Source organism: Tenrec ecaudatus, chromosome 14, assembly GCF_050624435.1.
Source record: "Tenrec ecaudatus isolate mTenEca1 chromosome 14, mTenEca1.hap1, whole genome shotgun sequence".
Taxonomy (NCBI): domain Eukaryota; kingdom Metazoa; phylum Chordata; class Mammalia; order Afrosoricida; family Tenrecidae; genus Tenrec; species Tenrec ecaudatus.
Genome location: NC_134543.1, coordinates 44,889,099 through 44,913,204, shown reverse-complemented (window position 1 = coordinate 44,913,204; position 24,106 = coordinate 44,889,099). Strand labels below are relative to the sequence as shown.

The 24,106-nt window shown below is 45.2% G+C and overlaps 1 protein-coding gene across 1 annotated transcript; it reads left to right on the top strand.

Moving 5' to 3' along the window:
• The first annotated feature begins 23,159 nt into the window (after nucleotides 1-23,159).
• LOC142425367 (large ribosomal subunit protein eL32) lies at nucleotides 23,160-23,666 on the top strand. Its single transcript, XM_075530556.1, has one exon. The coding sequence runs from the start codon at nucleotides 23,205-23,207 to the stop codon at nucleotides 23,610-23,612; it is 408 nt and encodes a 135-aa protein (XP_075386671.1). The 5' UTR covers nucleotides 23,160-23,204; the 3' UTR covers nucleotides 23,613-23,666.
• The last annotated feature ends 440 nt before the right edge of the window (nucleotides 23,667-24,106 follow it).

Genomic DNA, 24,106 nt, shown 5'->3' with positions numbered 1-24,106 from the left:
GCAGAGCTGGGGTGGGGGTGGGCTTCCTGCACCATGAAACCAGGCGGAGGATAAGGGACCATGTGACTGAGAGGCCGAGGACCAGAGAGAGAAATGCCTGCTAGTGTGACTGAAAAGAGGCTTTGTAGACAAAAGAACTGTATCCTTAACGCTCTGTGACCTGTTAGGTTGCCTAAGAAACCCCTTATCGTAAATATTGCCTATGAGTTCTATGTGCCCATTGCAATGAATTCTTGAGCCTGGCAAAGGAGAGCGTTGTGGGAGGGATGGTTGGAGTCAGACTAATGTAAAAGAAATCAGAGAGCCGAGCCATGTTGGACCTCTGCCTCATCAGAATCATCCTCGGACAGGTGGGAGAGTTGCCTTCTCCTCCTCCTTTGGGTGGTCAGAGGTCAGACACAGCCCCTCCCCCCCACCCCAACCCCCCACCCCTGCCAACAACTATTTCTTCCACCAGTAACATTCATGCGGCGGAATTCCAGGACCGCTTCTCAGCAGCATCTCCAACTTCTCAGGAGCGTCTGGCCACCCTTCTCTCCATTTGGCTTACTGTGATTCCATCCACCCCTACGGCATCTCTCAGCTTCAGGACATCACCTCCTCAAGCTGTTTCTCACTGTTTTGTCCTGGGGTCTTGCCTCTTCTTTTGCTAGACTCTCTCATCCCTGATGATCTTACCTCTATGGGTGGCTGACTCTCAAATGGGTATTTCCTGTCTAATCATCCCAGCCCTTCTCCCCTCCCCAACTGAGCTGCAGGCTTACACAGTGCATTGCTCACTGGAAGACTCTATTTGGATATCTCACAGGAATCTCAGAGGGAAGATTTAGAAAACCAAATTCATCTTTGTCCACTCCAATTTTTCTCCCTGCCTTGTCTTCTTCTACATCAATAAATGAGACTTTCACTCGCCCAGATGTTCTGTGTGGAATTCTGGGGACTTGGCCCTTAACTTTCAAACTCACCGCCTTCCTTCAACCCCAACCTCAATCTCAAACGAGCCTCCACCTATTCCTATAGTCATACCTCGGAAATATTTCCTGCAGCAAGCCCCCTCTCTTTATTTCCACTATCACCACAACTCCTGCCACGGAAGACCTTCACAATAGCTTCTTAACTGGTTGCTCTCCCTCTTTCTAATCCTGTCTCCCCACAGGAGCAAGGACAATGATTGACAAAGATGACTTTGATCGTGCCATTTCCCAGCTTGAAAGCCTTTCAATGGCTATTCATTGTAGTTGAATAAAATCCCCTGTCCTTAATATTGCCTACAAGGTCCTGTCCAATTCCCCCCCCACCCACCTGCTGTGCTAGACTCATCACCTGTCTCTCTTGGCTCAGTCTGCCCAGCCCGCCTGCACCTCCCTCAGTTCCAGGGCACGCCACGTGCTGTGCTTGTTCAAGGCGCACTCCTCTTTACGTCGAAGTCTAAAGCTAAATAGCATATTTTCAGAAAGGTCTTTCCCACCACCCAATCCATCTTCTTGTACCCGTGACTTTATACACAAGGTCTACCATTGCCAGGTAGACATTTCCCTAGGAAACTTTTATGTCAGCCTGTGCTACTATGAAGATTTTATTCAAACTCTGGTTCTTGGCAGGATGCTGGGTAAGAGGGTTGCTGTTGGCTGCTGTTAAATTGGCTTCAGCTCACGACAACCGCCTGTACATGTAATGGATCACAATTCTGCCCAGTCCTTGCCATCTTCCTGATCACTAATATAGCGGGTAGGCAGCAATATGAATTTTAACAATGGACAAGAATGAAAGGAGAAAATACATGTAACCATTGTAAACTTTGTTTTATAAAACTTTTGTTTTAGTTGTGTGTGTGTGTGTATTGGTTCACAAGGTACAAATAGATGTATCACTGTAGGTCAAATTAAAAAAGCAAATGTTGCAAAGCTATTAACCCAGAACACACGTTAGGAATAAGCATCCTGGATCATAGTCTTCTATTATAATTTTAGACAAAATATAGAAACTCAAAAGCTCCAGTGAATGTTTTTTCACCATTCCCTTGGTTTATGCCTATTAGTTTCCATAAACTTTTGTCCACATTAGCAGCATCATTTTTCAAAGAAGGGAAAGTTCTTAGAGTAAAATATCTTACAAATATTTTATAAGGGGTGAGTTATTTATGTGTGGAAATCAATGTTGTTTAAGCACGCGAGGCCGTGACAGAAACCAGGAGGTCTGAAGTTTCACCATGCATTCTCTTTTCATAACTTTCCACATCACCAATTTACATTATGGCTAGAAATAAATCATCCATGTTTACTTAAACACTAAAAGCACAGAACACATTTATTTTATTGTATAAAACTCTACTGGAAAAATCCTGGTTGCTTAGGACAGTAATCCTCCATCCATGCACAAAATACCATCTCCATGTGCTGTTTTCTATTCTCAGTTTCACTCACTGCGGGGCTGCCCTTTAACCTACCTTTACTTCACAGCCGAGATCTGACACGGCGCCAGTCCTAGCCAAGCCAGAGCAGACAGCTGCCTCTGGGGAGGATCTGAAGGCAACCAAAGGACAGTCGCCCCTGAAGCTTTGACCCCACTGCCTGATTTCTCACCATCAGAGGGCCTCGTTTGGTCTCAGGTATTGTCCTCCAAAACACCCTTGTGAAAAACCAAATACCTTGTCAGGAAGTATCGATTCTAACCGCGTGTGACTCCAGGGACATCCATTGCCCACCAACATCCTCAGCCTTTTACTCAGCTTCTCAGGGAGGCGCCCTGTCAGGGACCTGTATAACTATGTGAATCGGAAGGATTGGCCTTTACTTCACCAACTTACAGCCAGAATCCACTTGGGACAAGTATGTCCCACATGCTCATATCAAAATCCACATTACCTCCGTTCCCCCCACCCCCACCCGATTTCCGCGTACCTTCCATCACCAAATATCCACTCCCTACCCACTGCCCTGGAGGTGATTCCATGTCAGAGTCTCAATAAAAAATTCAAAGCAGAAAAACAACTGGTCGTGAAAGGGTTAAATCCTAATCCATCAACCAGTGAGCTGGTTTATTTGATTAGTTTAAAACTCAGGATTAGTACCTTGAATAAATTAGACATACCCAATGGAAACATGGAAGAGAGCTCTGGTAATCTCCTACGATTGAGATAACAGCCAAGACAACGCTACTTAAACACCTGGGGCTGCCTTGAGTCAAAGTTACCTCAACAGTGATGAGTCTGGGTTTGGGTGGGTTTTTTTTGACAGCAGGCTGCCATGGGAGCTAAAAGAAGCTCTGGTGATTGAACGGTCACCCACTAGCCTGCTAGCCTGGAGGTCAGCTGCTTAAGCTCACTAGGATCTCTATGGCAGGACTCCTGGTAGGGCCGTGGGCTGCTACCCTTAAGACCCTAATAGTTCAAGACCACGAGCTGCTCCAGGTGAGAGAGATGAAGCTTTCTACTTGGGTGCAGAGATTCACAATCTCTGAAGCCTACAGGGGGCAGGACTGCTGTCCTAATTGCTACGAGTCAAAATTGACTCCGTGGCAGTGACCTTTTTTTTTTTTTTGGAGGGTTGCTATGAGTCATAATCTACTTGATGGCAGTGAGTTTGGACTTTTGAGCAGCTCCAAGGAAGATGCCGGATAAAAACCTGGCAATCTATACTTATAAAGATGACAATCTAAAAAACCATGGGGCTAGTCTATTCTGTTCTATAGGGTTGCTGTGAATCAGAATCAGTTCAACATCACACAAGACCAACACGGTGAGAAACAATAGCAAGTCCTATTGATCTAAGTGCCTAAGCCAGAGGGAGAGAGGGAAGGGCTAGACAAAACCTCTCTACTTAGCAACTTTGTCCTGCCTGTAAATATGATCCCTGTTACTAGGGATCATCTTCGAAGCCACATGAATCCAAGCTACCATTTCAGCTGTAGTCTATTCAACTCCATTCCCATGCTTCCACCCGTGTTGAGGTTTTGGGCATTGCCCCACAGCCACATTTAAGCACAATGGCTCAGAAGTCAATGTTTGGAATATAGAAACCATCCAGGTTTGGATGCTCATCTGGCTTATGTGTCACCCTTTCATTTCATTGTAATTATGTTTAGAACTGGCCTGGCCCTCCTTTGAGCCAGCTTTGTTTTTACAATCAATTCCAAAGACATATTCCACTTGAGCAAAACCAGCACCGCCCTGTCGCCCCAGCCAGTGTAATGAAAAGAGGAACACTGGATTTGAAAAGCAATAAAAGAAAACAAAAGCAGCCAGCGATCGGATCTGCTTCTTGGGACATTACAACTTACACTCTGTGGTCCGTCACTTTTTATTGAAGAGGACAGCCGATGGATTTTGCTAGATAAAATCTCTCCATAGCTGATTTAAGTAAAATGTTATTTTGTTTTGGTTTGGGGTTTTTCAGGTCTTTGGGGGGAAAGAGGGGTTGGTAGGAATAGCCATGAGGTGGTGGGTCCAACATTAAGAGGGGGATACCTCCCCCAAGTACACAGAATTTGAGTTGCTTTCACCCCTAAGAACTCAGGTGCTCTGTGTTTGGGACCAGCCTGGGAAGGAGTCAAAGTTCCCCCCTTTCAGAACCCACAGCTCACCCATCACTCACTCTATGGCAAGGTTTTGGTGAAAGTCATTCACCAAACTAAAATCAAACCACAGCCTTTGAATTGATTCTGACTCAGAGGGACCTGATAAAACAGGTGGAACTCCCTGGCGGGTTCTAGGGCTGCAACTCTTTACAGAAGATGACGGGCGCACCTTTCTTCCTCGGAGCAGCTGGTGGGACCGCACCACCGGCCTTCAGGTTAGCAGCTGACCACTTCAACTCTGTACCACCCTGGTGGAACTCGCCCGAAACAAAGCCAAGTTCACTGCCATTAAGACCGAGGCCAACTCACAGGGACCTTATTGGACAGAGTAGAGCTGCCCTGTGGATTTCCTTTCTCTCCATGAGCAGTTGGTGGTTTTGAACTGCTGGCCTTGCACTTGGCAGCCCAAAGAGTACCCACTACACCACCAGGGCTCTCACAGTGAGGTGTAAATAGCAAAAGAGGCTCCCATTGAAGGCTAGTTTTGACCCTCTTCCTATAGAAATGTACAGTGCACATGAGCGTGTTACATATGAGATACCCCACAGAGGAGAAACCTGCTGAGCTGTTTTACCCAAAGGGCACAGAGTTGATCATGAACCTCTTTTCTGAACATTTGGGGGATGCTAGCATTGGTAGGCATATTCTCCTGAATGCCTCGTTCATTCAGGCCTTTTGCCATTAATTGTTTCACCAAATTTTTATTGAGTACTAGCATGTGCTGCAGAAGCACCGTGGCACAGTGGGTTATGCACTGAGCAGCTAACTGTGATGGTGGTTCAAATCCGCAAGCCACTCCATGAGACAAACACGAGGTTATCTAATCCTGCCAAGATTTAGAGTCTTGGAAACCTTAAAAAGAAGTTCACTCTGCCTATCGGAATACATTGAAGACTAAGGTGGGCCTGACAAAGCCATGGCATTTTCAATCCCCTCACATTAGGTAAAAGTTGCACAGTGAATAAGGAAGACAAAAGAAACATTGATGCGTTTGAACTAGTGTTCATGAAGAATATTTTTTGAATCATTTTAATGGGGGTTCTTAGAGCTCTTGTAACAATCCATACATCCATTGTGTCAAGCACATTTGTACATATGTTGCCATCATCCTTTTCAAAACATTTTCTTTCTATTTGAGTCCTTTATTAGCTCATTTTCCCCTCCCTCCACCCTTCCCACCTGAGGTAGTTTATTGTGCCAACTTGGCTGATAAACATATGTGAGGTTAATTGAAAGGCAGAGGGATAAATGGCCAGTGAGCTTCATCTTTCTAGTTCTCCAGTTTCTTGCTTTCTGATGGTCTGAGAAGGGTGCAGCTGCCTTAGCCAGTTCCCTGCTTTAGTTGGCAAGGCTCACTTCCTGCAAGACATCCATGAGGAGAAGCCACATGCACCTTCCCCAATGCATTCTTGGGTGCTGGAGCAGCCTTGTGGAGACCCTTGTCAGCGCTAAGATGTTTACATATTCACTGACTCGGCTTTCCTCCTGCAGTTGGCATCATTGTGTCTGTTTTGTGAGATGGAGGAGGACTTTGTTGATTGGTGTTGGACATATGGGTGAATGGGTTAATATTGGACTTGTGGGCTTGGGCAGCACCGGGTTGGGATGTTTTCTTGATGCACACTTAACCTTCACATAATACTCTCTCTTATATATGAGTTTTTGTGAATTTGTTTCTCTAAAGTACCCAGACTAACACACCACCCTCACAAACCCTTGATTAATTATAAATTATTATTTTCATATCTCATACCACCCGCTGTCTCCCTTCATACATGTTTCTGTTGTTCATCACCTGTGTGTGTGGTGGGGCGGGGAGGGTGGTATTATACGTTGATCACTGAGATCTTTCCCACTTTCTCCCCCCATCTCCCCACTACCCTCATGGTACCGCTACTCCCATGATTTTTCCTGGTTGGTGGGGTTGGTGGCGGGGTATGTGTCCTGGATTCCATGTGTCGAGAGCTCCTATGTGTACCAGTGTACATGCTCTGGTCTAGCTCCAGATTTGTGAGGTAGAACTGGGGTCATGATAGTGGGGGGCCAGGAGCATTAAAGAACTAGAGCAGCAGTTCTCGATCTGTGGGTCGTAACCCTTTCATAGGGGGTGCCCGATTCATAACAGTAGCAAAATTATAGTTATGAAGCAGCAACAAAGATAATTTTATGGTTGGGGGGGTCACCACAACATGAGGAGCTATAGGAAAGGGTTGTGGCATGAGGAAGGTTGAGAACCACTGAACTAGAGGGATGTTGCATGTTTCGTCAGTGGTTCATGAAGATTATTAAAAGTTCCAAAGAGTACCATAAGAACAAATCCACCTGGTGAGAAGTACATCCAGAATGCTTCTTAGAAGCAGGGCTGGCGAGACAGTCTCACGTGCTTTGTCAGGAGAGACCAGTCCCTGGAGGCAGACATCACGCTTGGTCAAGTGGAGGGGCAACAGAAAGGAGGAAGGCCCCTCCAGGAGATAGACGGACCCAGTGGCGGCAACAGTGGCTCAAATATAAGAACTGTTGTGAGGTTGGCACAGAACCAGGCAGTGTTTTGCTCTGTTGTCCGTAAGGGCTGTGAGTCAGAACTGACTCAATGTCACCAAACAACAATATTGAATTAACTTGACGGCAGCGGGGCCAGAGGACATATGGGATGAGTTCCCAGGTAGCACAAGAGGCTTGGAACTGGCTCATGCCTAAAGGTATGCTGCCCACAGTACTAAGGAAGAAAGTGCTGACTAACTGCTCGGTAAAGATAAAACGAAACAAAACACCCACTTCCACCGTACTGATTTTGATTCATAGCAACCCTGTCTGGGGTGTTTGAGGCTGTAAATCTTTATGGCAGCCAATAATTTCATCTCTCTCTTGAAGAGCACCAAGTAGGTTTGAACAACTGACCTTGCGGTCAGCAGCCCAAGCTGACTGAATAGCATCCCCAGCGCTCCCACAGCCAAGGAAGCCTTGTTCTGCTCTGAGACACAGCGGGTCAACGTTCGCCGGAATCCCCTCAGTGGCAGCAGGTGTTTGGTTTTAGGATATGCTAGGCACTGATGAGTCAAGTGGGCCCCTTGATCGGCACTTTTATGATCTCAGGTGTGTCTTAATCACAGTTTTCCATATAACTAATCACTAACTAGTAATCAAATAATCACATATGTCAGCAAAGAGCTGAGCCAGAGAAGCCTTGAAAGGTGCATTTACCGCAGAAAGAGTCAAGGAGTTCAGAAGGCAGGTGCTCACTAGATGAACAGGAAAGAGGTAGGGTGGGAAGCACAGTCCAGGAAGAGGAAGTGCCAACATTTTTAAATCCAAACCCTCATTGATCAGGTGGATTCCCATTGGCAGTGACCCTGTAGGACAGAACTGAGAGCGTCCAAGATGAAATCTTTATGGAAGCAAGCTCCCTCAGCTTTCTCTAACACTGAGCCCCTTACACCACCCTGGCTCCTTGAAGAGGCAACGGCAGGTGCAAACGTTCTGTGATAGGAGAAAGTGTGACATGATCATAGGGACGGTGTGAGGGCACTTGGTTGGTTGGAGGATGAGGCCAGACTGTCTCAGAAAGTTGTTGGGAAGGATTTCTTTTGGCCCGCGATCCCTCTCAGTGCTGCTGAGATCACACCCATGGCCTCTTGTGGTGAGCTCTTGTCGTATCCTGGCTAGTTTCCCCACATAGCAGCCATGGCACAGAGACGCGTAACCTGCCAGGAGGAGACAGCTGCTGCAGGGCAGAGTCAGGTATCAAGCTGATGATCTCCTAAAAACTGCTTGCAGTCTGCTCAAAAGGCCCATATCATCACCTATTCCTGGCCCAGAGCCTGAGTCCGACTTCTGTGGGATCTAGACTCTGGGGGTGGGTGTGGGTAACAAAGGCAGAGATGCATAGGACATCAAGGGTCACCCGTCAAACCTGGAAGCCCAATTCTGAGTAGGAACAGCGAGACGATTCTCTACTTCCTGCTATTCTCCCAAGTTCAGAAGAAGGGAAAGCGTCATTTGGGGAAGTCTTGGTTTCACGGTGACTCTGATCCTTAAAAGGTAGCAATGGTCTTTAGACACCTCCGGAAGCTGGGCGAGCAGTGGCCCTTCTTCCATAGACAGGAGGTCCCAGAGCCATGGCTCTTTCCTGAGGGTCCCTGAGATCGTTATGGTTTATTGTGCCAACCTGGCTGATAAATGCATGTGGGATTAATTGAAGGAGATAAATGGCTCGGTGAGGCTCGCCTTTCTGGTTCTCTGGTCTCTTGCTCTCTGATGTTTGGACCAGGGTGCGGCTGACTTAGCCAGTTCCCTGCTTTAGCTGGCAAGACTCACGTCCTGCGAGACATCCCTGAGGAGAAGCCACATGGACCTACCCTGATGCAGCCTGGGTGCTGGAGAAGCCGCGTGGAGATGCTTACACCGCCACTAGAGTTAAACACTTTCTATCCACTGGCCTGTGATGTCCTTGTGTGTGTTTTGCGAGTTTGAGGAAGACTTTGTAGATCAGTGTTGGACATATGGGCTAAGTCAGACAGTACTGGGCTTGGACTGGACTGGGTTGGGATGCTTTCTGAATGTACACTTACCCGTTATATAAAACTCTATCTTATCCATATATGAGTTTCTGTGGATTTATTGCTCTATTGTAGCCAGGTGAACACAGTCCCAGAGCCTCTCAGGATGCTCCAGGGCCCTTGTGGACAGAGGGTTGGTGTGTGCCTGTGACCAAAGGGCACTTGATGAGGGGAATTGGTTTCAAGTCTTTTCTCAAGAAAAAAAAATTCCTGCCACTGAGTTGTTTCTGACTCATAGCAACCCTATACGACAGGGCAGATGGCCCCTTTGGGATTCTGAGACTTTGCGAGAGAGCTGCAGCCTCCTCTTTCTCCTGCGGAGTGGCTGGTGGCTGTGAGGAAAGCAGGTCAGTATGTCTGTGCCACCAGGCTACTTCAGGCCATTGGAAAGATACGACCCAAGGTGGATTGGCGGTGGTAGCTGCAGCTGTGGCCTCAATCATGATCATTTTGAGCCTGGGGCAGGACCAGGCAGTGTTTCATTCCATTGTCATGGGGTCGATAGGAGCCAGAGGATGACACCTAATAGCAATCATCGTCTGGATGGCGCCGTGGGGGCCAGGTCAGCGCCCCTCTGGGGAAGGATGAGGTGGTCTGCTCCCATCAAGATTTACAACCTCAGAAACCTTAGGTGGCAGTGGTCCCCTGACCGATAGGGTTAACAGGAGTGGGAATGGATGCTATGACGACAGGTGTTGTCTAAACGCCTGGTTCACCCGTTCAAAGTGCATCCCCCCCCAAACACTGCGTCTGCTCCCCTTCTCTCCTTTCTCTGTGGACTTTGCCAAATGTACAGCAGAGCCCACCGGGCACTCCCTCCCCTGCTTAGCACGTTGCCTCTGGACCTGTCTATGGTCACTCTAAAGAGCAGGCTTGTTTCAGGAGTCCTAAGCCTCTTCCATCTGATAAAGGTTCAAGTTGGAGACACTTGAAGAAATGTCTTCCTTAGGATGAAACCAGACCCCATGGAACTCCTTGAAGTTAACCAAGTGACCACCCGTGCGCCTAGACAAGGAAATGCTGGAGGCTCCCAAGGGGGCACCCACTCACCCCAGCCTGGCCCTGCCCTTCAGCATATCACTGCTCAACAAGCAATCCCTTTGTAGGGCCCAGGTTTGGGCCATACATGCCTGAGTCTGATTCGTGGTCTTGCACAAAACCCACGACTGTGGGCATTAAACTCAGCCTTGTAAAATGAAGCTACGATACCTTGATCATTGTTGTAATGATTACTTACGCTCGGGTAGGTAGAGCAAGCTGCACAGTCCTGGGCACATGATGAGCCCTTGATGAGCAGAAGCAATTCTTTTCTCAGGGTTTGCCCAAGCAGAATTCAAGAGCCTGAGGGCGAGTAAGCAAGATAAAGCAGTGGAGGAAAATTGGCAGAGTCCAGCAGTGTCCTCTCTGGCCCCTTTTCCTCTGATCTCTAATCCTGTCTAAGGATCGCGGAATGAGCTGACAGGTGGCTTCTGCTCTCGGCTGTTTCTCTAGGTCAGGGTTTGTATGTGGGATCGAGGCTACGCAGGGTAACAGATGAGGAGGTAGACTTACAGTGGCCCTGCCTTCATCTGTTCTTGGTTGTTTGACTTGGGGAAATCGTGGATACTCCCTGGATCTCCCTTTTCTCATTTGTAAGATGATAGTAATAATGATACCGAGCCCACTGGCCATTTGTACAGATGAATGAACTAACTTAGGAAAGGTTCATTACGGCCTAGGTATGCTTTCTGATAGAGAGGTGCTTCTTCCTAAATTTAGCCTTTGCTAGAATGCTCCCAGTGACAAAGAGCTTCTAGAAAGGCGATTTCATTATTGATGTTATCTTTGGCTGGGGGTACAGGGGGATCTTACTATTATCTTGGTATTTTATTAGGATTTATCTTCCATGATTTTTTTATTAATTGGGCTTTAATACATATCATACCACTCCATAGTTCAGTTACGTCAAGCAGAATTGTACAATTGCAAAGACAATCAGTTATCATGGCTGAAGGTTTTCCTTTACATTGAGTGGCTGGCTGTTCTCTATCTCAGGCCCCAACACATAGGGATAGCACTGGGAAACCCCCAAGTTTCTTTAATTGGCATCTCTGATGAAAGAACCTGGGATTATATAGTTAAAAGTGTCACTGGTGACTTAAGGACAACCAACACCACCCTGGACTGGCCACAGCAGACCTGGATTTAAACAGAGCGCTCTGGGGTTAAAGCTGACACAGTCAAGTTCTATGAATGATGAGTGCAAAGACAAGAGTCTTATACAAACGCTGTCCTATGTCAGAGTTTGGCTGTCATGGGGAAATGTCAACCACTAATCATCACTATTTTTGCGTGCTGTGATTGGGAATTAGCCAACGTGGTAAAACGTATTTGTAATCCTCAGATCAATCATTCAGAGACATGTGCAGAGGGATGGGGGAATTGGAGCAACAGATGGGCACCTTCCCAATGAAGTCAAGCCAAGGGGCGCTCTGCTTCGTTCAGCTCTCATGCTGAAAGCGAGTGGCCTTTCATGGCCTATCCCATACTGACATTGAGTGGACTCTGACTCACAGTTGATCTATAGGACAGAGTAGAGCTGCTCTCTAGGGTTTGGGAGGCTGAAAATCTTTATGCAAACAGGCTGCTTCATCTTTCCTCCAAGGAGTGCGGCTGCGGTAGGGTTCAAAATGCCAACCTTTGATTAGCAGCTACTGCTTAACCTGCTGTACTGCCACAGCTCCTTTTTATTGCCTGAAGTGACATATTTTTCCATTTTTGTGCTTTTTGTTATTATTTTTTGGTGTTTAAAATGTCCCTCAAGTGCTGACTGCTAGAAGGCTGTGCTGTATTTTACAGAGAAAAATGTGTGTTAGCTAAGCTTCATTCAGGCACAAGTGATGGTCTGCTCATGAGTTCATTGTTAACCAAACAACAATATATGTTAGATAAGGGATCCTTAAATGGACACACAATAGAACAAGGTTAAGCATTGGTCAGTTTATAACAACGTTGTGACTAGAGGCTCATAGGGCTGAACTCTTATTTCCCTACGAGCAATGGTTTAGGATTTGCTACTTCAGTGTTCATTGCTCATGGTGTCTTTAAAGAATGTATGTACTATACATAAAAAGAATCTATTGTATTAGTGAAGTCTGCAACAGGGTTAGACCTGGATTTATCTGACTTAATCTTTAAATGACCAAACTTTAAGTTGCCCCTCCAAACAGGACCTCCAGGCATCTCCAAATTGTCTTGGGAGGGAGCAAGGCGAATGAATGGCTACCGCAGAGTCAGCTAAGGACTGGGGAGACGGTCAAACTGAACACTGAGCACCAATGAGCAGGGACTGAACGGTCTCCCCTGCCAGGAACCCTTACTTGACACCTATCAGTACTTCCATTAAATGGACACGCTTAATCATTATTTAATCTGTGGGGATATATGACATTCAGCCAATAAAGTGGCTGTATAATATACTTTGCATAGTAAAATCTTTAAAGTGTGATATGTGAGCAGTGCAATTAAAAGTAAAATACCTTCTTTTTTTTTTTCTCCAGTGACTATTGGGTCGATTCTGACTCAACAGCAGCTCCATGTAAGTAGAGTAGAACTGCTCCATGGGGTTTCATTCATTCTTGTTATGGCCCCTTTTTTTCATGCTCTTTATCTTAAAACCTTTTTTTAAACAGTTTTATTGGCACATAATTTACACATCATAGAATGGAATAGTTCCATCTCACCACATCCATCCTAGCGCATTCCCTCCCCCCTTGGTTGATGCCCCCAAAGTGAGCGCTGCAGTCACACTCAGCTGCAGTGCTCCTCCCCTCCCCCCTTCGTTCTTGACTCCCAATCACCCCTCTCCCTCCCTATTGCCCACCCCCCTCCCTTATTCCCTGTAACACCTTGCATCAGGTATTATCTATTGTTGTACATCCACTCCTCCTGCCCGTCACAGCTGGGAAAACCCACAGAAAACAACGAAAAACAAATTGCACCAAGGCAGTAAGGATAAGATCACATTCGTAAAAAGGCAAAAATACAAATAATATGTGAAAGAGAGAAGACCCTCATCAACATTCAAGAAGCCAGGGAAGAAGTTTTTGTCATGGAATATTGAAGAGATACCATATATACTCATGTACAAGCCGAGTTTTCCAGCACATTTTCTATGCAGTTTTTGCGGTAAAATTAGGTGCCTCTACTGATATTCAGATCGATTTATATACTGTATATAAGGTATATACGGTACTTGCCCCCAGAACAAATTCAGATTTGTTCTATATCTATGGGGAGGTCAGCTGGCCAACTACTTTATGGTGTGCTATCCAGCATAATCAAGGTTCCAATGGTCTCTGCCTGCTAGTAGGGCTGTTGGGGATTCTGGCCTTTGGCTAGAGCGGATCTGCCAGCTGCTCAGTCTGACTATATACTCTGCAGATGAGTTTGGGGCTCCCACTGTCCTCCACAGCCTTCTACAAATTGAGTGTTCTTCATTTTAGCTCTGATACTTTTCTCTTGATTTAATCAAGAGGCCAAGAAGCGATAGCTCTGATACATTTCTCATCACCATATTTGAATGTTGTCATTGTCATCTTGGGATCACACTAGCTGGTGTGCTTCTTCTGTGTGGACTTAGTTGATTCTTAACTTCGATGGCTGCTTGTTTAAATACAAGCCTTTAAGACGCTAATTCCTATTTCAATTGATAGCCAGACACCATCTACTTTCTCCACCACACTTTGCTGTGTAGCACCCTTATCTTCAGTGATCATTTCATGAGAGTGGATATCAAGCACAGTCATGATGCAGGAGTTAGTTGTTTTTAAGTTGGAGCTAGGATTTAGTTTGAGCCCAGACTCTATCCTGGGTCTATGCTTTATTATTATTTTTTATTATTATTACTTTGCTGTAGCTTGGGCCTTAATACAAATATATCATTCCATAGTTCAAGCACACCATATCTAATCGGACCATTGCTTCCACAATCAGTCTCCAAACATATTTTTCCTCCCTGGGCTTCCGGATGCCCTTGCCTTCTTATCTCCCCCACGCCTCTATCGCGCCCCTCCCCTGACTGCTTGCTATGTTTTCTTTCCCTACAGGTTCCACGCCACTGGGTTTTGTTTGCCGAAAAGCAGAGAAGCAAATAACACAGCCACAAAAGGGTGCCCCCCAGTGGCAGCGCACCTCTAGACACACCCCGACATACACAAACATAAGCAAAATATAGCAGAATGGCCTCTGCGGGATTGTGGGAATATTTGAATGTTGTAACATCTCAATCCGGCATACAGGGCGCTGATGTTGCGCTGTCTTGTTTGTCCACCAAGCAGCAGCACACCACTTCTGACACAGGTGTCTTCTGTCTCCTCAGGCGTCATGTGTTTGGGGCACAAGTCCTCAGGCCGCAAGTGTGTCCGAGGTAGAGTCCAGTTCACCCAGTGGGATACCCTCACGGGGTGTCCCGATGCAGCCTCCAGTGCATGTCAGTCTCCAAGATGCAGGACTCAACGTCCCAGCATTCTACAGCATCCAGCCTGGATTCCTGGGATACCCCCAATGCTCTAGGTCCATTCTGCCCACCCGCTGCACACCACCAGAGACCCTCCCCATCTAGTGCTCCTAGGGCATCCCCAATCTCTCCTGCCCCATCCACAGGGCTGCCCTCCCTCCCCTCCCCTCAGCAGACATGCACCCAGGTTCTCCCCACACTTGACAGTTCCTTCTCCTCACTCCTGCACTTCCCTCCCATCGGTAGGCTCATCCCCCTGACAGGGCCGCCTCTCTCTCCTGGGGGCGGGGGGGTGGGGGAGGGGGCTTCACCCAAGTTCCACTTGACTACCACGCAGTAGACAGCATTCCCTCCTCACCCATAAATTTGATCCCAGCTGTCCTGCGGTGGATGCTCTCCGGCCAAGTGACCTACATACACTATACCTACGTGGAGTCGATGGTGTGTGGTTCACTGGCACTGGTCGACTCTTGACCAGGCTCTCTGGTTCCCAGTCAGAAGACTGGCTGCCCTGAACGCCTGACCTTGTGCCCCTTCCGCTGCTTGTTCCTACCACAGTGGACCCAGACAGCTTTTGTCCTTTGGTGCTTGTCTAACTTCACTCAGCATAATGTCTCCCAGATCCCTCCGCGAATTGAGGTGTTTCATGGTTTCATTTGCTATTTTTTAGGGATGTGTAGTATTCCATTGCATGTATATACCAGAGTTTTTATCCACTCCTCTATTGATGGGAATTTGGGTGGTTTCCAACTTCTTGCTATTGTGCACTGTGCTGCGATGAACATGGGGGAGCAAACAACTGCTCGTGATCGGTTTCTAATTTCTTTTCAGGTGTTTGTCCAGTAATGGTATTGCAGGATCATAGGGTAGTTCAACTGCCATCTGTTTCAGGTGTCACCATATCACCTTCTGCAGTGGCTGTACGCAGCACCAGTATCTACAAGTCCTCCAGGAGTGGATAAGAGTTCCTATCTCACCACTTCCTCTCCAACATTTGTTGTTCTCAGTTATTTTAAACTGAGCTACCTTAATGGGCATTAGGTGGTATCTTGTGGTTGTTTTGATTTGCATTTCCCAGATGGCTAATGACTGGGAGCATTTCGTCATGTTTTTATTAACCATTCGGGCATTGTGAGTCTCTGTTCAGGTCTTTTACCCATCTTCTCAGGTGACTATTAGTTGTTTTTCTTGTAAGCTTGTAAAATTTTGTCGATTTTAGTAATTAGAACTTTGTCATTACTAAATGTCTATTTTCAATTTGTGGGCTCTCTTTTTTACTCTTTGAATAATGTCTTTCGATGCACACAAGTGTTTCATTTTAAATAGTTCCCATTCATCTATTTTACCATCCCCAGAGTGTGTTTCCTTTGTTAATTCTGGTAGCCTGGGTATTCCCTGCACTAGGGCGCCTAGCTTTGTCCCAGTTTTCTCACTGATGATCCTGATTGCTTTAAGGTTTACAGGTCTTTGATCCACCTTGAGTTTGTTTTTGTGCATGGAGTGAGACATGGATCCTGCTCATTTTTCTGCATGTAGAGATCCAGCTTTTCCAACACCATTTATTGAAGAGGGCATCTGCTTCCCATTTAATGATTTGGGGCCTTTGTCAAAAGTAAATTGTCTGTATGCAGATGTCTTTATTTCTGGGTTTTCTGTCCTGATCCGCTGGTCCATTTGTCTATCATTACACTAGTACCGGGCTGCTTTGACAACTGTGGCTGTGTAGTAGGTTTTGAGGTCAGGCAGAGCAAGATTGTCTACTTTGTTCTTCTGTTTGAGGAGTTCTTTGCCTATCCTGGGCTTCTTCCCTCTTCATATGAAGTTGGTCATCATTTTTTCCCTTTCTTTGAAGAATGACACTGGGATCTGGATTTGAATTACATCGAAGCTGTATAGTGCCTTAGGCAATATTGACATTTTCACAACATTGAGTCTTCCAATCCACAAACATCAGTTGTTCCTGCATTTGTGTAGATTCCCTTCTGTTTTCTTGTAGTAATATTTGGAACATTTTTATAATATTCTTACATTGCCATTTTATATAAAATCATCCTATTTTTCCAAGAAGATTAAGGGCTTCTTTATGGAAAGATCTGTCATCTGCAATTTCTAGGTTTCCTTCAATACCTGATGCCGAATTCTGGGCATTTAATGGGTCCTGATGAAAGACTGAGTAACGTGTGACTTTGTACCTTATACTGCTAAACCTCCATCTCAGAGAGGCTTATTTGGAAAGTACCTTTCCAACATGTTTTCTCAGGCTATGACACCACAATCCTGGGAAGACCCTAGAAGTTTCTCCGACTGTTTTCTGTGGCTGCTGAAACTGAGAAAAAGAACTACTGCCATTAAAGCTATTCCAACTCATAGGCGCCCTACAGAATAGAGCTCCCTCTAGAGTTTCCAAGACTGCCAGCCCTTTTAGAAGCATGCAGCTATGCCTTTCTCTCGCAGAGAAGCCGGTGTGTTTTCTAACCCCTAACCTTTCAGTTTGTGCCCAAGTGCTTTAACAACCTACCGTGACAAGAGGGGTCCTGCCATTTCCCACTGCCATCATCTGACTGATGGGATGGGTAGATCTCTAGTGTCTGGGGCCATAAGGATTCACTTTCTCCTATTTTTCTTCTCAGTGAGCACTGCGGAGCAGTGTGCACCCTCTTGGCTCAAGGATGTGCAGTTTTCCTAGAAGGCAAGTTAATGGGCAGGTAGGCACTGTGTCTGTGTTAGGCAGGGTTCTCTAGAGAGACAAACCAGATTGCTAGTAATTATATATATTTATAAAGATAGATATATAATACAAGAAATGAACCATTAAATTATACACAGATAGATAATACAAGAAATTAACAGTTAAATTATAAAGCAGTGAGACACTAGCAGTCCTTTAAGGCTTGAGAGCCGCCAGTTGCCAGTCCCTTTCTATTGAGAGAGCTGGGCCATATATATCCAGGCAGCAAACAGCAAGGCAGGTCCCCAACTGTCATCAACTGTCAGTCCCCAGCTCCAGAGATGAACATTCCAATCTTGTGGGCTTAAAGAGACCTCAACTTACAGCGGCACAGGCCACAGGCTAGGCATCCCACAGGTAGTGTACCCCTTTAAACTGAGGCACAGAACAACCAAGGTGAGGCTCACCTTATCCCTCTGTCCTTCAGTTAATCCTGCTTGTGTTTATCGGCCAGGCTGGCACAATAAACTATAGCAGTGTCCATTACTCACAGGTTTGGGGCAAGATTCTACCCTGGTAGAACCTTTCTTAGCTCAACCTTGTGAATCCCAACCTGTCTTGTTAATCTGCCATTTTGTTTTAAGATCCATGTTCCTAGGGGTGTGCAGGTAATTTCTGGCCAGGATCTGGATCTCTGTACTGGAATGTTTTCTTTTTAACCACTAAAGCTCAGCATCAACCAGTTTCTTGCCACATCCAAGGTGACTAAAATATATTCATTGTGTTGCCATTGAGTGTGTTCAGGCTCATGTAGATGCTATGTTCAACATAACAAAACACTCCTCAGTTCTGTGCCATCCTCATAATCGTTGCCATGTTTCAGCCCATCATTGCAGCCACCTTATCAATGTGTCCTGTTGAGAGTCTTCCTCTTCTTCACTGCCTCTCCACTTTATGAAGCAAGATGTCCTTTTCCAGAGACTTATCTCTCCTGACAACATGTCCAAAGTTTGTGTGACGAAGTCTCACCATCCTAGTTTCTTAGGAGCATTTCGACTGTACTTCCAATACAGATTTGTTTGTTCTTTTGGCAGTCCATGGTACTTTCAATGTTCTTCTCCAGTACCATAATTCACATTCATCAGTATTTCTGCCATCTTCTTTATGTCCAACTTTCATGTGCATATGAGGTAACCGAAATTACCAGGGCTTGGGGAAGGCACACGTTAGTTCTCAAAGTAACACCCATGTTTCTCAACAGTTTAAAGAAGCCTTGTGCAGCAAATTTACCCAATGAATTGTGTAGTGTTTAGTGTTGAACCGCTAACTGCAAGGTCAGCAGTTCAAAATCACCAGCCACTGCACATGAGAAAGATGAGGCTCTCTACTCCCATAAAGAGTTACAGTCTCATCCCAGATGGACATCAAGAATCTCCACAGACCCATAGCAATAGAAGAAATAGACAAGGTTATCAAGGGATTTCCAATTAAAAAAAAATCCCCTGGGCCAGATGGCTTCACAGGAGAATTCTACTAAGCATTTGGGGAAGAACTGACACCGATCCTACACAAACTCTTCCCAGAACATACAAAAAAATGGAAAACTCCCAAACTCTTTCTGTGAATTTACTATAACTCTGATACCTAAACTGGGCAAGGATCCCACAAGAACTACAGACCATTATCCGTAATGAACATCGATACAAAAATCCTTAACAAAATACTGGCCAGTAGAAGACAAAAGTATATAAAATAATTCACCAGGACCAAGTGACATTCATACCAGGGATGCAGGGATGGTTCAACATATGAAAGACCATTAGTATTATTCACTACATTGACATGGAAAATTATAAGAACTACATGATAATGTTGATAGGTGCAGCAAAAGCATTCAACAACATCCAACATGAATTCCTGATCAAGACATTCAAGAAGATAGGAATGGAAGGAAAATTCCTCAATATAATACAAGGTATATATGAAAAACCAACAGTCAATATGGTAGTCAATGAATCCCACTTAAAAAATGGACCAGACAAGGATGCCCCTTGTCCTCACTTTTATTTAACATCGTACTGGAGGTTCTAGCTGACAACATAAGACAAAAAAAAAAAAAAGACATCAAAGGTATTCGTCTGGGGAAGGAAGAGGTGAAACTATCATTATTTGCAGATGGATGATATGATTTTATATATGGGAAATCCCAAAAGTTCCACAAGGGGAGTGCTGGAAACAATAGAGCAGCAGTTCTCAACCTGTGGGTCATGACCCCTTTGGGTAGAACAACCCTTTCATAAGGGTTGCCTGATGCATAACAGTAGCAAGATTATAGTTATGAAGTAGCAACAAAAATAAGTTTATGGTTGGGGGCTCACCACAACACGAGGAACTGTATTAAAGGGTTGCGGCATTAGGAAGGTTGAGAACCACTGCAATAGAGGAATATAGCAGAGTGGCAGGATACAAGATCAACAAGCAGAAGTCTATTGGACTGTTATATTCATCAAAAAATATCACAGAAGAGGGGATCAAAAAGGTAGTACCCTTCACAATAGCCAAACACAAACTGAAATATCTATGGATATACTTAAATTTAAAAAAAAGATTTGTACAAGGAAAACACTATTACAAGAAACCAAGAGTGACTCAACAAATGGAAGACTATACCATGCTCATGGATCAGAAGATTCAATATAGTAAAAATGTCCGTTTTCCCCAGGGCTATGCCAACACAGATACCATTACCTTTCTTCACAGAATTGGAAAAACTGATTGCCAACGTCATATGGAGAAGGAAAAAGCCCAGAATTAGCCGAGAATTCCTCAAGAAGAAGGACAAAATGGGAGGGCTTTCTCTACTTGACTTTAGCACATATTTTACAGCCATTGTGGTCAAACAGCATGGTACTGGTATAATGATAGATACTTTAACCAATGGAAAAGGATGGAAGACCCAGAAATAAAATCATCAACATACAGACAACTGATCTTTGATAAGGGCCCCAAAAAATATAAATGGGAAGCAGATGTCCTGTTCAACAAGTGGTGCCAGAAAAAATGGATATCTACATGCAGAAAAATTAAGCAATACCCTGCCCTCACCCTATGTACAAGAATAAATTCAAGGTGGGTCACAGACCTTGAAGTAAGACCCCCAAATATTAGAGCCATCAATGAGGGAATTGGTATAAACCTTAGAACTTTGGTACAGGGAATACATAGACTATTGGAAATAGGGACGGACACAAATACAAAGGAGTCACATATTGACGAATGGGATATACTGAAGATAAAAACATCTGTGCACATCGAAAGAATTCACCAAGAGAGTAATAAGAGAGTCCACAGACTAGGAAAACATCTTGAGCAATGACACATCAGACAAAGGCCTTATTACTAAAATCTACAGTACTCTGCTAGCTTACAAAAAGAAAAAAAACTAATTACCCACTGAGGAGGGGGGCAAAGGACCCGAACAGAAGTTTCACAGAGACAGAAATCCGAATGGCCAGTAAACATATGAGAAAATGTTCCCAATTATTAGCCATAAGAAAAATGCAAATTAAAACAAGTATGAGATACCACCTAACACCCTCAGAGATAGCCCAATTTAAAAAAAATCAAAGTAACAAGTGATGGGGGGCTGTGGGGACATAGGAACTCTCGCCCACTGCAGGTAGACTATAAGTATGTACATCCATTATGGAAATCAATTGGACAATATCTAAAATAGATGGAAATCAAGCTACCATATAACCCCCCCCTCCCCTACTGGGCATATACCCAGAAGAGGCAAGAAACAAACCACAGCCAGACATGTGTGCTCCAATGTTCATCGAGGCACAGTTCACAATCACAAGGAGTTGGAAACAACCCAAAATTTCATCAATGGATGAATGGATTAAAAATCTATAATACATATTTAACACTGGAGTACTATGCATCCCTAAAAAGCAGTGATGAACACATGAAGCACATCACTGCATGGGAAGATTTGAAGGAAATTATGCTAAGCGTAGTAAGCCTAGCACAAAAGGACAAATAAAACATTAATCCCCTGAGGTAAGCTTAAAAATGCAAAAGGGGCATAGGGGAAAAGCTACTGTATACATACATTCGTGGGGTGAGATCCAGGTAGTATGGCAGGAGCCAGACCCACTCCAAGGATACATATGGAAGACAACTAAAAAGTAGGGGGAAAGAAAGAAAAAAAAGATGGGTAGCGGGAAGAGGACACTAACTCACCCAAGGGGATGGGTTTATTTATATCTCCACAGGAGTGGGAGAGAGGGACTAGACTTCAACCCGGTGAGCCAAGATGTGGAGGCAACCCACTGGCAGGAAGCAGGGAACAAATAGAGAGGTCTTCGGGCCAATCCCAATCCCACCTACATGGACACCCCCTACCCTCACTCCCAATGGAATTCACTTCAGAGGACAGCACTGAATCTACAGCTCAAGGAGAGGGGCACACCTGATCAGGAGCAAATGAAGAGGGAAGGAGAGAGAGTGGAGCACATCCTGTCACACCAAACCCCAAGGGTGATATTCCTGCTCAGAGCAGCCAATGCATAGAGAGGGCTGGCCCCACCTCGAGACACGGCATCCCTCACTGACCATATTGCTGTGAGGGACAACACTGAAGGCACAGTGTGGAAATTGTGCCCAATATGACCACACCACACTGGGGCGGAATGCTATGGGCATGCAACAGAGCACCAAGGGGTGCAAAGCAATGAAGTCCCTGGAGAACACAAAAAATAAACTTTGGGCCCAGGGCATGACACCCCATCAGACTCGACCAGAAAACACTCCTAAAGGTCAACAAACAGATCTGGAACTATTTATAGGCTTTTCTTTTTTGTCCTTTGTTTTTTTTTTGTTTTCTTTTGTTGCTTTGTTTTGCTCTGTCTTGTTTTTGTGCTTATTGTTGTCTCTGCATATCTATACAGAGAATATAGGTGGGATAAACAATCTGGAGGAGTTAACAACGGGACCAAAGTTTCCAGGGGAACACAGGAGAGGGCGACGCAGGGGGAAAGGAATGAAAAAGTGTCAACCAACCCAGGAACAAGGGAGTGACAAGTGATCTAAAACAGATGACAAGGAGGGCATGAGATACCTGGTGGAGCTTGATCAAGGGCAATGTAGCCCAGAGAAACAACTGAAAACCAAATGAAGGCTGAGCATGATAGTGGGACAAGAGGAAGGTAAAAGGAAATAGAGGAAAGAACTAGGAGGCAAAGGACATTTATAGAGGTCTAAATACAGTCATGTACATATGTAAATATATTTATATGTGATGATAGGGAAATCGATCTATGTGCATATATTTATACATTTATTAAGGTAGCAGACGGACATTAGGCCTCTATTTAAGTACTCCCTCAATGAAAGATCACTTTGTTCTAATAACCTGGCATTTTGTGATGCTCACCTTCCCAACAGGATCGCTGAAGACAAAATGGGTGCATGAACAAATGTGATGAAGAAAGCTGATGGTGCCTGGCTATCAAGTGGAGGGTGAGTGGGTTGGAAAGGGGGAACTGATTACAAGGATCCACATGTGACCTCTTCCTTGGGAGAGGGACAGCAGAGAAGGGGGGAAGGGAGACTCCGGATAGGGCAAGATATGACAAAATAACGATGTATAAATTACCAAGGGCATATGAGGGAGGGGGGAATGGGGAGGGAGGGGGGGGGAAGAGGACCTGATGCAAGGGGCTTAAGTGGAGAGCAAATGCCTTGAGAATGATTGGGGCAGGGAATGTATGGATGTGCTTTATACAATTGATGTATGTATATGTATGGATTGTGGTAAGAGTTGTATGAGTCCCTAATAAAATGTAAAAGAGCTCTTCTTCGGCGCTGCCTACGGAGGAGGCAGCCATCTCCCACCGGCATCATGGCTGCCCTCAGACCCTTGGTGAAACCTAAAATTGTAAAAAAGAGGACCAAGAAGTTCATCCGGCACCAGTCCGACCGCTATGTAAAGATTAAGCGCAACTGGCGCAAGCCCAGAGGCATTGACAACAGGGTTCGGAGAAGATTCAAGGGCCAGATCTTGATGCCCAACATTGGTTATGGGAGCAACAAGAAAACCAAGCACATGCTGCCCAGTGGCTTCCGCAAGTTTCTGGTCCACAACGTCAAGGAGCTGGAAGTGCTGCTGATGTGCAACAAGTCGTATTGTGCAGAGATTGCTCACAACGTTTCCTCCAAGAATCGCAAAGCCATTGTAGAAAGAGCAGCCCAGCTGGCCATCAGAGTCACCAATCCCAACGCCAGGCTGCGCAGTGAAGAAAATGAGTAGATGGCCCATTTTCGAGTTTTATTTGTGCTAAATAAAACCATAAATGAAAAAAAAAATGTAAAAGAAAAAAAAAGATATAGCATCTGGGGTTTTAAAGGCTTGAAGATAAACAGCCATCTAGCTGAGCAACAACAAAGTCCACATGAAAGAAGCACACCAGCCTGTATAATCATGAGTTGTCAATGGGATCAGGTATCAGGCATCAAGGACCCAGAAAACAAAAAATCATATCATAGTGAATGAGGGGGAGTGTGGAGTGCAGACCCAAAGCCCATCTGTAACCAATTGGACATCCCTTTACAGAAGGGTCACAAGGAAGAGACGAGCCAGTCAGGGTGCAGTATAGCACCAATGAAACATATAACTTTCCTCTAGTTCTTTAATGCCTCCCTCCCCACTAATATGACCCCAATTCTACCTTACAAATCCAGCTAGACCACAGCATGTACACTGGTACAGATAAGAGCAGGAAACACAGGGAGTCCAGGACAGAT